We start from the raw sequence: 14878 nt of genomic DNA, 5'->3' as shown, positions 1-14878 counted from the left end.
TCTCATCTTGAAAGTGTGCCTTCGAGGTATAGTCTGGGTATTCACAGCCAGGTCTTGAGGAGCAAAAATTATGTATTGAAACGGCTCCGAGCGTGTGGTCTGCCTGATCTCCCAAAGACTTGAGAATCTTTTGAATCCTATCTTACAACCGGAGTCGTTCTACTGAGAATGTATAAAGCATGTTTACTATGCAGTGAAGTTCAACGGCAGAATCCCATTATCAGTCCATTTATCTAAATGTACATTCTGGGTTTAAGAGGTGATTCTCAGAAACTACACTTCATATTAAGTAGCTCTGCAGACGCCCCCCCCCCCCCCCCCCCCGTCCCCTTCCCCCTTTTCAAAGTGGCAAGTATGCTGGTACTACTACGTTTACTGTATGGCATCACCTCTGTGATTCTTTGAGAGAGGGATTGCACAAGGTTAACATCCATATATAGCGCACAATTAGCATAAGTGGTAATTGACAGTGCTTAGAGACATTGGATTTGCGACACAATAAGTAGAGAAGAGCCTGAGCTGTTACAGGCTTGGACAACTGTTGAGAGGTACCAGTGCTAACAGAGCATAACATAGAGATACAAAGTTAGCTACACAGTGATGATCTTACTAGATATTTAAACTATACAGGAGCAAACACAACTATCACTAAGCAAAGATGGACACTGAAAGGATAATGCAGTGGAATGAGAACTGGGCCAGGGAGCAAAGTATGGAGACTTACGGCGTGAACAGCTTGCCTATTAAATTGAAAAAAAACAAGGAGAGGGCCACTACGTCTGATTATAGAGTTTCAGGATGCAAGTAGCAATATTTCTTGCACAAGGGCAGATTGAGAAATATGTAGCTTCAGGAAACTTGGGCTATGGTGCAAAGTCTTGAGTTGAATAGCAGAGGGCAAACACTAGGATAGCATGATGGACAATCAAGCAAACCTAAAGTCCTTGTCTTTTTGAATTAGGCTGTGGCTAAATGCCAAAGCTAACCTGTATCAGGAGGCTATGTGCATCCAATAAAACATGTTGCCCAGGGATAGGTGAGTCATACTAAGGACCAGAGTATGCTTGATCTTGAGAGGCTATTAAAGCACATAGAAGCAATTGCCAAGGCAGGCATACCTACCTGCTCAGGGAAAAGGCACCAGTCAGGAGGCACAAGTGTGTCTTCGATTATTTTGCCATGTCCTGATTTGAAGTAAAGTCTTTTATACATTAAACAAAATACTTGGTTCATGTTTACACCCTAGCTACCAGATGACTGTGTCCCTGAATGTAGGATAGCATGACTGAGCATTTCACAACTATGATTCTTTGGCAGAGCTGACATTGTAATGCTCACATTTGATGGTTTGAGTTTGAGGTGCATTTGCTTAACTGTGTATCATGTCAGTATTGGAATAACAGAGGCTGCTTCCATTTCGGGATTGGCAGAACATTGAAGAGGGCTGAATAGGAAATATCTTTCAGGATTTGAGTTTGTGCTTTTGAGGATATTTCAGTCAGCACTGTGCCAATTCTTTGAGCCTTTGGGAATTTCTAGGCTTTCACTTAAAAAGGGCTTTTACCAAGTTGTTAAAGTAACAGAAGGATCACGTTTCATGTTTTATTGCAGGAAAACCAGCCTCATGAAATCAAAAATAAAATGGGCAAGCAGTCTGAGAACGGTCAACTTGAGCCACAAAACAAAGCCCCCAACGAAGATCGTGCATTAACATTCAGGTATCTACGTTATCAACTGTATGGTTTCTGAGACTCCATCCCACTTACCTGGGAGTCCTCTAGCTTTTTACCCACTGATTATGGTTTCTGTCTGAAAATTATGCTGGTTGTGAAAGCTCCTATTTAGATTTTGTTTTGAAGTGTTGCATTGCAATCCTTTTCCTGCACGTGGCCAAATGAGTGACTGACCATAATAGTTCTGGACAAGTTCCTACTAGGCTGCTTATAATTTTATGTATACTAAAAGATTATACAATTTATGTGAAAACTAGGTTGAAGGGCTACCCGTTCATAAAGAATGTAGCTGTGGTGCAAGGCGAGCCTTCCTGAGCAATTGCTCCTCTGCCCTTGCCTATTATCGGTGTTGGAGGAGTCCTAGCAACGATCATACGTTAACTAAAGGCTGCGGTACCCGATGATACACAGAGCAGTTAGTTGTGTTCTGCATACTATCCTTTCATTGCACATTATGGCTCTGGTTTATTTTTTATTGAACTGTTCATGGCTTCCAAAGCTTAGTGCCAGCCATTGTCAACAGTTTCCTCCTATTGAGGGAACCACCCCAGACACATCCGCTCTAAGGTTGGCAATGCATTTTAAAATGCAACAAATCATTTTCATGTTCAGAGCATCGTGCTAAATTCAGGGTTCCATACATGTTGTGTTGAGATAATTTGACAATTTATTTCATTTGCTGTGCTGTTTTATTTAGAAAGTCTGTTTTGTTGTATTTATTTTTCTCTGTAGATCTTTGCGAATCCTTTGGAGAAATGTCAAGTCAGCATTCACAAAATGCATTTCTTTACAAGATAGTACCTATGTAAAGTCTACCCACCTTGGCAATGCAAATGAGGCTCTGAGCTGCCCTCCCTTACCCATAGGGCTTCTATAGCTCATATTTTCGAATGCATGTCTAGTGGCAGTGAATCCCCAACAGCTGGAAATGGATTTCTTTTGAAAATCTCCAATGAATGCACCTTCTGTTTAATGAAAGTCAGTATGGCATCTCACCACTCTCAGTTGCAGGTTTCGAGGACCTCTGCACATAATTGAGGCGCCTAGAAAAAGTAGTTCATAAGTGTAGGAAGCTAGCTCTTTCTGTGATATTTTAAAAAATTGATATACCGTGTAAAGAGTCCCGACGTTCCCTTATGAGTGGGCAGGGGCTTCCTATGCAGTCTCAAAGCTCTCTATTAGGGGGTAGTGTGGCCGAGCAGTCTTAGGCTTAACACAGAGGAGTGCAAGACATTTGCAAATACACACAATGATTAATAAATGACGCATGACTCAAGGAGATCCACACCAATTTATAAAAATAGCAATTATCTTTGTGTGTGTGTGTTTGTGTGTATCAGAGAAAAATCGTTCAGGTAAGTAAGTTTGTAAATATAAATTCCTTTTACTTTAATAAGTGGCGACAGTGCAATTTCTGAGTTCTGCAGTGTTATTTTATGTAAGGAGGAACACGTTCTACAAACGGGTATAGTACAATTACTTACAAGACCAGTCTCAAGGAGTTAAGGTGAATGGCAGGCAAAATCCAAGGCAGCAGCACACCTCCAGTGAACTGGGGCGGCCCGGTGTATGGTGCAAAACAGTGTCTGGAGCCCAGTGAATTTTAATTGATATCGGTCACTGCAGAAAGACTACAAGCTCTGGCCAGGAGGCCAGACTGGCTCAACCAGCAAGTGGACTCAGGCCTTGTATTTCTCTGGGACATAAAGACACCTTTGGTCCTCTTCTCCAAGGCCCAGGGGTGACGGGTGCAGGGTTGTCCTTAGGCACTGGGTTTTTCCTCACCGGAGCAGTCGCGGTTGAGCGGATCTGCTTGCAGAGGCTGCAGGCGACAGGAAGTCCAGGAGGGGTGAAAACACAATGCACTTGAGCTCTGGAGGGTTGGGGTAACCTTGCTGACACAAGTGGCCCACTTCAACTCAGGTCGGAGGCGACAGGTGCAGTTGTGATTTCGGGTGTCTGGTTTTGGTGGTTCCGGAGACCTCCGAGTCTTCTCCTTTGGAGTTTCTTCAGAAAAGGCCCGCTGATCATGGGAGGTTTTGAGTCTTTCTGTAAGGCAGGCAGTCCTCTCATGTTTCTAGGGCCAACAGCTGCAGTACGAGTCTACTTTGGCGCAGTTTCGACAAGGGATGCAGACAGCCCAGGGGGGCTGGTACCAGGTTAGCCGCTGCTTCGCCCCTCTCTGTTTTTGCGGCTCTTCTGTGTCCCCTCTCCTTAGATTTGCCTCTCTTGCTAGGGGCTCTCCGAAATACTGAATTTAAGGGCGATAGACCAGTGTAGTGTAGTAGCCAATGGGCTACTGGCCCTTGGGGTCACTTAGGCCCTATATGACCACTTCCTCTGGGAAGTGGGCAGAACCCGGAGTATGCCATCACAAAGGTGTCTACTTCTGAAAAATCGTGCCCACCTCACAGTAGCCTTCCTTAGGGGTGGTACTAGACTGGAGGTGGCACGCCTACCTTACTAGCTAATTTTCCCACCTGTTCATGTGCCACAGGGGCCCTGGAAAAAAGGATTGGCATACTTTCCTGTGAAGGGGAGTCAGATTCTTATTTCAAAGGCAGCAGCCCTTTGGGGCTTGCCACGCAAGGAAGGCTAATTGTCAGGTTATCTTGTGGGAGGGGGTGCTACACCCTCTTCCCGGACAGGTTTTTGTTCTGGGTCTCCTGAGAGCAGAGGCTCACACCCTGGGAGGTCAGAAGTGTTTCAGGTGGCAGGCATGCAGAAACCAGTCAGCAAGGATACCAGTGGATGGTAGATTTTTAGGAGGCACCTCTGAGGTGCCTTCTGGGTGCATGTATTGGTAAATCCAACACTGGCATAATCCCTTTTTCCAGTGAAGCCATCATTAAGCTGGGGAGCTAGTTTTCACCAGTCTCAAACACAAGTTTTAAAATGGCTTTCCTGGTAACTTGTACTGGCTGTAATAGGATTGACCAGCACAGGGGCATATCTGCTCATGCAGGTATACCCTCACATGTAATATTCAACATCCTGACTTAAGGCTGTCAGGCCTGCTGTAGAGGTGACTAACAAGTATTACATGCAGTGCTAGGGTAAAAGACACACAAGGATGTGACTTGTGTTTTCATTTTTGACATGCAGCCTGTGATAGCAGCCATGCATCTTCTTGGTTAGGGGTGCCTTAGGGTGGCTCAATTAGTGCTGCAGCCCTTCAGGACCCTCTTTAGTACCTCAGGCTGTAGGTACCAGGGGTACCATTTACTTGGGACTTGCAGAGGGTGCTAAAGGTATTGCCAATTGGGAAACAATTTTAGGGAAAAAACACTGGTACTGGAGCCCTGGTTAGCTGGAAACCAGTACACTTCAGTTGAAGTTGCATCACATACCAGCAAAAAGTGGGGGTAATGCAACAAAATCCCAGTTTCCTACAATAAGTACTATAAAGCACTCAGGACCTAATTGACAAAATTCCCAAGACCACTCCTTAGAGTGGGAGACAGACTGGCAGTATGGGATCTGAGGATAAACCGAGTATACACAAATGTATAACCCAATGTAATAACTTCGTCTTTTGAAGAATACTACTAAAGATTCACCACCTTTGAATCAGTACCCAAGCTCAAGTTAGAGGGTATGAGGAGAAAAAAAGGTCTTGCCACACAAATCTGGAAAAATGACAGTTCGAGGCATGTGAGCTGTAGATCACATGCTTTGCATACTCCTGCCATCTGGTGTTGGGTCCGGATATTTGCAGGTTATTTTTCTTCGAAAAAGTCTTTCCAGTCGTGAGGTAATGTGACTTCTCCTTTCGGTGATAGTGCGTATGGACATCAACTTCATTGTTAGATTGTTTTTTTCCGCCATCGGGTTCGGATGTGAATTGCTGCGCTCCGGATCGAAAGCGTTCTTTGTGTTTCCCTCGTGGCGCTAATCACTATGCCTGCGTCGGTATTGTTTCGAGCACGTATACCACTTCTCTGCATATCGGTCGAAGAAAATTCCAATTTCGATTGGGAAACCTAGTGGAAGGCCATTGGGCCTAACTGCGTCGGTCCACCTTGCAGCCAATGGAACGGACTCCATTCAGATTCTGCCCTCGGTGCCACGCAAAATATCCGCTCACCGACTCGCACAAAGTGTGCAACTTGTGCTTATCTCTAGAGCACAGCAGACAAGACTGCGATGCGTGCAGATCCTTCTGCTCCAAGAAAATTCTCTGCGAACGTCTACCTCGATGTCGTGAAATGCAAAGCCAGAACATCAAATACACGCCGGACATCTTCGGTAAAGAATCCGAGCAAGGAGAATTAGATGCACAAGGGGCAAAGAGGAAAAGGAAGAGCAGCCCTTATCGATTCCTGAATTGGACTGTGAGTACCGAACATCACTTGCCCCGAAATCCAGCTCAAACTAAGCAAAAGTCTTAGATTCCGCCTCTGGGCCAAGGTCGGTACTGAGACAATGTTTCTGATGCCCCACCTTGGCACCGAAACACATTGTCAAGCCCTCCAGCTCGGTATCGAATCAGCCAAAGTCTGATACCAAGCCAAAACCTTCGAGCTCCAAGCCGAAGACTGCTTCGGAGCCGAAATACTCTATGCCGAAACACAGACTTATTTGGGAGCCACCGTAGACACACAAAAAGCTTTAGCCTCTCCCAATGCAGCCAGAATTCACAGTATTCAGTCTCTTCTCACTCAGTTTCAGCCCAACCACTCATTACCTGCCAGAGTCTTCATGCAACTGCTAGGAATGTTGGAGTCTTGCATCATAATCATACCCCATGCAAAACTTCACATGCGTCCCCTTCAAGAATGCTTAGCAAGTCAGTGGAACCGATCCTAGGGTCAATTAACTGATCTAGTGTTGGTAGAATGCCGCTCTCTGCAGTGGTGGATCCCACAAAATATATCCCAAGGGCGGCCCTTCATCGACCCTGTTCCACAAGCAGTGCTAACAGTAGACCCATCGCTCACTGGTTGGGGTGCTCACTTACAGGATCACACAATCCAAGGATTATGGAGTCTAAAGCACAAAAGTCTCCATATAATCACCTAGAGCTACTAGCAGTATTTCTAGCGCTCAAAGCCTTTCAATCTCAGCTTGTAGGCACAGCTGTCCTAGTCCGCACGGACAATATGACAGCTATGTACTATATACAGAAACGGGGGACACACACACTCTCCAACTGTCATGCCTAGCACAAGCCATTTGGAAATGGGCTATACACCACAAGAATTATCTCCTGGCAGAGCATCTTTCAGGAGTAAACAATTGGATTACAGACCTTCTCAGCAGACAGAAGCAGCAAATCTACTAGTGGGAACTTCATCCTCCGGTTCTCCTCCCCTACTTTCAGGTATGGGGTTTTCCTCAGATGGACCTGTTCGCCACAGCCGAAAACTCATAATGCCCAAGCTTCGCCTCCAGATTCCCACACCCGCTCTCCAAAGACAATGCCCTATGGATTAACTGGTCAGGGATATTTGCCTAAGCTTTTCCGCCTCTCCCACTCATTCCACTGGTAGTTCGAAAGTTCAGGCAAACATCCCTCACACTAATTCTCATAGCTCCAACATGGGCACGTCAACCCTGGTTCACCACCCTATTGGAGCAGTCAATAGAGCCACAACAAAAGCTGCATCTCTCCTCTAGTCTACTCACTCAGAGCCTTGGAGAAATCAGGCATCCAGAGCCCAAAGAACTCAACCTGGTGATCAGGCTATTGAGCTCATAGTTTGCTTACTTACACTTACCACCATACTCTATGAATGTCCTAAAAGAAGCTAGAAAGCCTACTACTAGGGCATGTTATGCAGCAAAATGGAAGCGATTTGTTATCTATTGTAACAATCTCAATCTATACAGAACATCATCTGTTACATTTACGGCAATCTGGTCTAGACATCCATTTGCTTACATCTAGCAGCAGTGGCTGCATACTTACAAAACAGACAACACTTATCTCTATTCAGAGTACCAGTGATTAAAGCCTTTATGGAAGTATTAAAGAGAGTGAAACCACCAAGTGTCCTACCAGCACCAGTGTGGAACCTAAACGTAGTCCTTACAAGGCTAATGGGTCCACCATTCGAACCAATGCATAGGTGCCAATTACTATTCCTCTCATGGAACATTGCTCTCCTCATCGCAATAACTTAACTGAGGAGAGTTGGTGAACTCCAGGCATTAACTATACAAGTGCCTTTCTTTCAACTTCATAGAGACCAAGTGATTCTTCGTGCCAATCCTACATTTCTCCCTAAAGTAGTTTGTGCCTTTCATATCAATCAGTTGTTACCTGTGTTCTTTCCTCAACCTGATTCTGTAGCAGAACGTGCTCTACACACCCTTGATGTTGGAAGAGCTCTACTATATTACATTGAAAGAACAAAAGAATTTCGCAAAACAAAGCAACTTTTTGTTGCTTTTCCTCCACCACACTCCAAAAACATTCCAAAATCTAAGCCATGCATTTCAAGATGGATCGTAAAATGTATCCAGACATGTTATCTGAGAGCAAAAAGAACTTGCTAATACCCCCCCTAGAGCGCATTCCACTCATAAAATAGGGGCTATGACATTCTTAGGGAATATTCCCCTAGATGACATCTATAAGGCAGCAACGTGGTCTACACCGCACACATTCACCAAATACTATTGTGTAGATGTGTTAGCGAGGCAACAAGCTAATGTAGGCCAAGCAGTACTTAAAACACTGTTTCAGACAACTGCAACAACTACAGGTTAGCCACCGCTTTGGGAGTGTACTGCTGTATAGTCTAAGCAAAGCATGTGATCTACAGCTCACATTCCTTGAACGGATAATGTTACCCAGTAAACATCTGTTCTTGGCATGTAGAGCTCTAGATTCACATGCGCCCACCCGCCTCCCCGGTCTCCTGTAGTTGTTGCAGTTTCTCAGTTAACATACATACGCATGAACATCTCTATTCTGCACTTACCAACGCCATTCTCACCCGCTATGGTAAAACAATCTAACAATGGAGTCGATGCCCATGCGCACTATCACCGAAAGGAGGAGTTACCTTACCTTGTGACTGGAAAGACTTCTTCAAAGAAAAATAACTTGCAAACATCCTGACCCAACATTAGATGGCAGGAGTATGTAAAGCATGTGAATCTACAGCTCTGCCTGCCAAGAACAGATGTTTACTAGGTAAGTAGCATTATCCTTCTCTGCAGAAGTGTGTTAAGGGTGTGGTGGTTAATGAAAGTGTGGGTCAAAATCCATGTTGTAACGTTAAAGCTGTCTACAACAGAACCTCCCCTAGACAATGCCATGGAAGCATCTCTTGCTCTGGTGGGATGTACTTTGATGCTTTCAAGTGGTTCTGTCTTGACTAAAAAATAACACAGCTTGATTCTGAGGACTACACAGCGGAAAAGCATGCTCTTCTGGAACGCTTTACCCTTCTTGTTTCCTGCAAAACCTAAGATTCTGACTGCTTCTCATTATGTCATAAATGTCTGCCTTTGTGAAGTGTTTTTTCAAGGCATTCCCTCTGTCTTCAGTGAATTTTGAGTTGTTGAGCCCCACAACTTTTTAGAAATTGTATTTATCCACAGTGACACACAATACAGGCCATGGTTGAAGCAACTTTCAAAAACCTGCATACTTTGCTGGAGTTGGACTGTTGCCCCTCTCATAACCTATCTTACCCAATGCCTTGACAAACCATGTTGTTTTTCAGCATAAAATCCCTTCCGGTTTCACTTTGTGTGCATTTTTCCGGAATCTGGTTTGGTCCCGAAGTGCTGGATTGCAAAAACATTTTCCACTCTGTTGATGTCAACATGGGTGGAGCCTGTATTATGTAACTGTGACATCAACAGTAAGCCCACAAAGCCTCTAATGTGACCTCCATTTTAGATTCATTTTTGCTGCGATAAGTTTTTATGATGCACCCTGTGAGCGCATGAAAACTATTCTAAAAGAATTCAGGGAACTCGACAAACTGATAGATCGACATTGAACACACAGTATATATCTTCTTCCTCACTAGGGGTCAGAAGTCCTAGGATTGCTATGCATGTTTGCTATTAACATCAAAAACGCTGGTACATAGAGACAAGGTTTTACTTGCTCACTGGACCGCTGTGGACATTTCGGATCAATAGGAACTGTAAAGTCAGAAATGAAATACCCAGTCCAAGGAGTTGATTGGTTTCTCGGAGGAGGCCGATGATGCTTGGAGTGAATGCCACACACTCAAACCTAGAAACCCACACTGGAGTTAGTAAGTCTAGCTCTAAAAAAAAACGAAACCCTAAACTTACAGTGCCTAAAGTAAAAAGCTTTGATTAGTGTCAAAAAATGAGTTTATCCAAGCTTCCAATAAAAATACCTAAGTCAAAAGCATCAAGTAAACATGTTGGATTGCGCAAACAGACGTCCTCTACGTCCAGAAAACCTTCAGTCTCAGGGGTTCCAGATACCTCCTATTATACTAGGTTCAAAGACCAGGTCACCAGGAAGCTTTTCAAAGGTATCTGCTCAAACTTCAGGACAATCACGCTTGAAAGGGAAAGGGGACCTAGCCAGCCTTGAAGGATAAGTCTCAGGGGGACAAAACTACTTAAGTGCAGTCAAGAGGAATTAAAGGGAACTCAAGTTAGAACGAAAGCATTTAATGAAAAAAAGATTTTTCAAGGAATCTATGGCAGCACATGCGATACCTAAGCCACTGTCGGTCAAAAACCTAGACTGGATTTGGCGCCTCCTAGAGGTAGAGAGTCACAAGATGTCGAACAGGTATAGATGGGGAGAATGAATTCCATGACACAAATGAAGAGACTGATGCCGGAGAAATGGTGTCCAACGTTGATGAGGAAAAAAACTGTGGAAGTAGACACACCACAGGGGGACATGGCCATATAGCATTTAATGGCATACTTACCTGATTGCATTTCTGTATATAATGGGGCTGTTAATAGGGCAGCAGACACATTTGGGGCTCTAAATGTTGCTTGAGAATGACACATGCTTCCTTTCAGAGGCCTTTAATATGCCAATTTTTACCTAAGCTCCTTGGTGTACTGCAGGAGGATACAGAGGTTTTTAAGAGACCAATAACTGCTAATTCGGGTGATGCCTTAGATGTGTCCAATAGCACGGAGAAGGCATGGAAGAACTTATGGCAGATATTAGAAGAGAGCTAAGGCAGTGATAAAAGAGGGTGAAAAACATTGCAAACTAATGTCTAAAATCATCAGAGTATTCAGCAGATGCAGCAAGTACACAGCTGTCTACTGGCACTGTGCCTTGCATGCACATCTCATGTTTAAGCTTTAAAATAAATCAGTTCAGTTCAAATTACTTTATTTTGGCCACCATGGCCATAAAAATAGGAACATTGTAAAACATACAATTGATAATGCATTCAAATTACATCATCAGTAAGACAAATCCAAGGTTAACATATATAAAATTATACAAACCTAATACAAAAAGAGATCAACTGATCCATATTTGTGTTAACAGATTGTCTAAAAGATATATAACAAATGTGCTTCTCATTTATAGTAGGAAGTACCATTATGTCAAATAATTAGTGAGAGCGGCCGAAGAGTGCTTTATCCTAGTATGGTGTAGTGCATTCAAGTGGCATGGCGATGTAAGGTTTTACTTAGAATCCCTCATATTGTGCCCAGAAACTTGGAGATGGAAATAACTTAAACTGGGCAAGAGTCTGATCTAAAGATGCGTAAAGCCTCTTGGTGGGTACGTACTCTTGAGTAGTCTGCATGCCGGTTCAAGTCAGGTGATGTATAGCCTGGACAGACAGACAGACAGACAATACATGGGAGATACTCTTTTACAAGATTGCAGGTGGGACAACAGATGTCTTATTTGCCAACCCATCCAGAAGTGAACATCCTTAGTGGTACAGTACTTATAAGAAACTGAAAGTATAGTTTCCTACATAAGGGAGAGGTCACCAGATCCCAAAATGGCTTAAACTCCCTTGCAGAATTGATGTCCATGTATTCACTGGTGAATCTAGAGCTGATGGCTCACGGTTCCTCAGTCATTACATATGCCCAATATTTCTTTTTCAATGCAGCCTTTTTTTGGAAATCAGTTGTGGCGGGGCAATCCCATAAGTCGTGCAGCCCTAGAGAGTACAGTTTTAATTTCAAGGATGGGAGACTAGGTTCCTAAGGAATCGGCTCTCTGCTTTTATCAAATCCTCATATTCAGAATACCCTCACAGTTCTGTTCCACATAATGCTGAGCCCAAATCCTTTGCCTCGTAGATCTTCAAAGCTATTCATATGTGTTTAGTGTGCAACATGGAGTGTTCCTCAAGTATCAAACCCAAAATCTGCTTGAGTTTAATGGTTGCCTTACTTATACATGACCTCTGCAAATGTAACCCCTAGATATGCAAGAGTCCAACCTCTCAATTGAATCGCCCCCTTGAAATAACCTACCCTTGTAGGATCTGTGCTGACTAAAAAACATCACCTTGGTTTTATCAGTGTTGATCTATAAGCTGCGTGCGATACAAAACTTGATAAAACTAGTCAGTAATTTCTGAAGCCCACCCGGAATCTTGGAGATCAACAAGGTGTCATCTGGGAAGAGTCGGATAGGAGATTTAATGCCTGCCAAAGATGGGGCATCTGATTCCACTGAAGTCAAAAAGGGTACAAGATCATTGATGAAAAGTGAGAACAAAGTAGGAGCCATGACACAGCCCTGGTGGACTCCTTTGCAGACTGGTACCTTTTCTGTGAACTCTGCCTGATCCCCCTCCCCAGCGGATACGTGCATAGTTATTATCATGCAAGTGAATTAGAAGGGATAGAATGAGTGGGGTCATGGCTAGATCTACCAGGACCCTACAAAGCCCAGATCGAGGAATCAGATCAAAGGCTAATTTTATATCAATAAAGGCTGCCCCTGTGATCAAAATTGTTCTCCAGTAAATTAACACAAAGCGAAAGACCTGATCAATAGTTGAAACTCTGACGAAAGCCTGCTTGGAATGGACTTAAAACGTCACTTTCGCCTATCAGTCTCGTATTTTATTAAGACGACCACATCCAAAGATTTCTTTTGATACAATCTGAGACTTATTGGTCTGTAATAAGAGGGTATGGACTGTTGCCCTTTATATGTATAGGTACTGCTATGGCTCTTTTCCAGGAATCAGGGATGGGTGCCCCTGCTGCTATAGCATTAACCAGAGTTAAAATATAGCTAGACCAGGCCTCTGTATCAAATACAAATGTCTGCTGGGATGCCATCTGGACCAGCCGCACGACCACGTGTGACGGCATTAAGAGACTGTCCAAGGGTCCGGTTCAGTGTCCCTCTGAGCAATGGTGTTAACGGTTTTTGCTGTGATATGAATAGAATCACCTGAGTAGAGTTTGTGAAAGTATTTATGAATAGATGGGGGTGCACAGCTTAGAGAGTCCAAAAGGCAAGTAGTTGTAGAAAAATAACTTTTTTATTTTAACTTTAAAGAGTTCATCTGGTATAAAATTGTCCAGCCAACGCGTTTCATTCCCCCATAGGGAACTTCATCAGGGGTTTTATTTTCGATTTGAGTCACTGTGTAGTTTCCAAAACATTCAGAGTGAAGTGTATTGCACTTAAACCCATAAGTCTTAAACCAGGCTTCCAAAAGTTCCTTTCCTTTTCATTTCTTCTCGTCGGTCGTCGAGTTTGTGAAAGTAGTTGACCCAATCTGCAACAGCGACATTGTTAGAAAAATCTGCTGCCACTACGGAGTGTCCTCGTGAGACCAGTGACCAGAATTTAGAAAGAGCACTGGCTGAACATGCGTTTTGAAGGGCCAGCCACCTCTCTTAATCCCAATCTTTTTTTGCCCGGGCAGTAGCTTTTTTTGTTTTCCTTTCTGAAAACTGAGATGCTTGACATGTCTTTGTTTTTTATAACTATAACTAAGGAGGAGTTTGTTAAATGACATTCTCTGTTGTACCAGAAGTTTTGTTTGCCTACTATTTCCCCGATTGTGTGTATTTGGAATGGTAAAGTGAGAAAGAATTTGCTCCGAGTGTACCCCATGCAGAACCTCTATGGGAGGGTGTACTAGGATAGACCTCCCAAATATGGGTGAGAACAGAGTTGAAGTCCTCTTGGATAGCGACCAAGATTTCTGGGTGCGCGATAATCTGCTTTCACTTTAAGTGACTGTTGTCTGTATACAGGGTCACTTCCCTGGCGTAAAAGGCAATGCAAGGGTCTGAGGGTATGGGCTCGCAAAAACCTTGAAGAATAGCAGATAGAGGATTGTGATTACTTTCGGTTCTATCGAACACTGACATATCAATAACTGCTGGCCATAATCCCATGTCGACAAGTATATAGTCTATATGACTTGTGTGAAAAGCACCCAGATTTGGCACAGCCATTAAAAGCCTTCCGGCCATGCTCGATTGTAAGTGATAAACCGCTGAACGTGTATAGCTACAGATTGGTGGAATATCTAGAAGTTGAACTGCCCAAGCAGAGTCCTCCTCCTCCTCCTCCTCAGTTAGATGGACATCCTAAACATCTAGTGGCTCAAATAAGGTTAAAATCAACTGCTAAAATGTTTGTGGGAGTGTTGGGTAAGACATTTTTCGAGTGCACATGGCTAGCCTATTCCTAGCCCCCCTTAAGTAAATATTAAAAATGGTTATTTTATAGTTGCTGACAATTTCCAGCTGGATACCTAATATATCAGGAGAATCAATTTTGAGCTGGTGGACCTTAGCATATAGTGAAGCATGTGTCCAAATAACCAAACCCCCGGTAGCCCTGCCCATTGGGCTAGGCATAGCAGGAACAAAGAATTTAAGATATCCCAGTCTATGGATCGGGTCCATGGCCCAGGTTTCAAAGTATATCAATCACTAGAGTGCAGGAAGAAGGCTGTTGAAACTGCAAAGGTCCCTGCAGACCCCAAGGGAACAATTTAAAAGAGGTGGCATCACCTATAGCGGTTAGGGAAGACCACTCTACACTTTCCTAAACAAACCACAGGAAGCCATTTCATCCAGGCTACAAAGTAGCAGCAACCACAACAAGCAGAGACATTTTTTGGAGGGAGTGGCAAGACGAGAGAGAACCCTGTATACGTAGCATATGTTGGCCATAGATACATATGCTTAGCATATCCTTCCATCTAGTGTCAGGCTTG

At 43.7% G+C, this 14878-nt stretch overlaps 1 protein-coding gene across 13 annotated transcripts in view; it reads left to right on the top strand.

The window, feature by feature from the left end:
- RC3H1 (ring finger and CCCH-type domains 1) overlaps window positions 1–14878 on the top strand; it is a 710644-nt gene that overhangs the window by 654226 nt on the left and 41540 nt on the right. For all 13 annotated transcript variants that reach the window (XM_085601577.1, XM_085601575.1, XM_085601567.1 and 10 more), the window contains one exon: window positions 1612–1718. In XM_085601577.1, the coding sequence (XP_085457703.1) occupies window positions 1612–1718 (107 nt within the window). The remainder of the gene's footprint in view (window positions 1–1611; window positions 1719–14878) is intronic.

Source organism: Triturus cristatus, chromosome 4_2 (assembly GCF_964204655.1).
Source record: "Triturus cristatus chromosome 4_2, aTriCri1.1, whole genome shotgun sequence".
NCBI classification, from domain to species: Eukaryota; Metazoa; Chordata; class Amphibia; order Caudata; family Salamandridae; genus Triturus; species Triturus cristatus.
The sequence above is the reverse complement of the archived record's forward strand: the minus strand, read 5'-3'. Positions and strand labels throughout refer to the sequence as shown.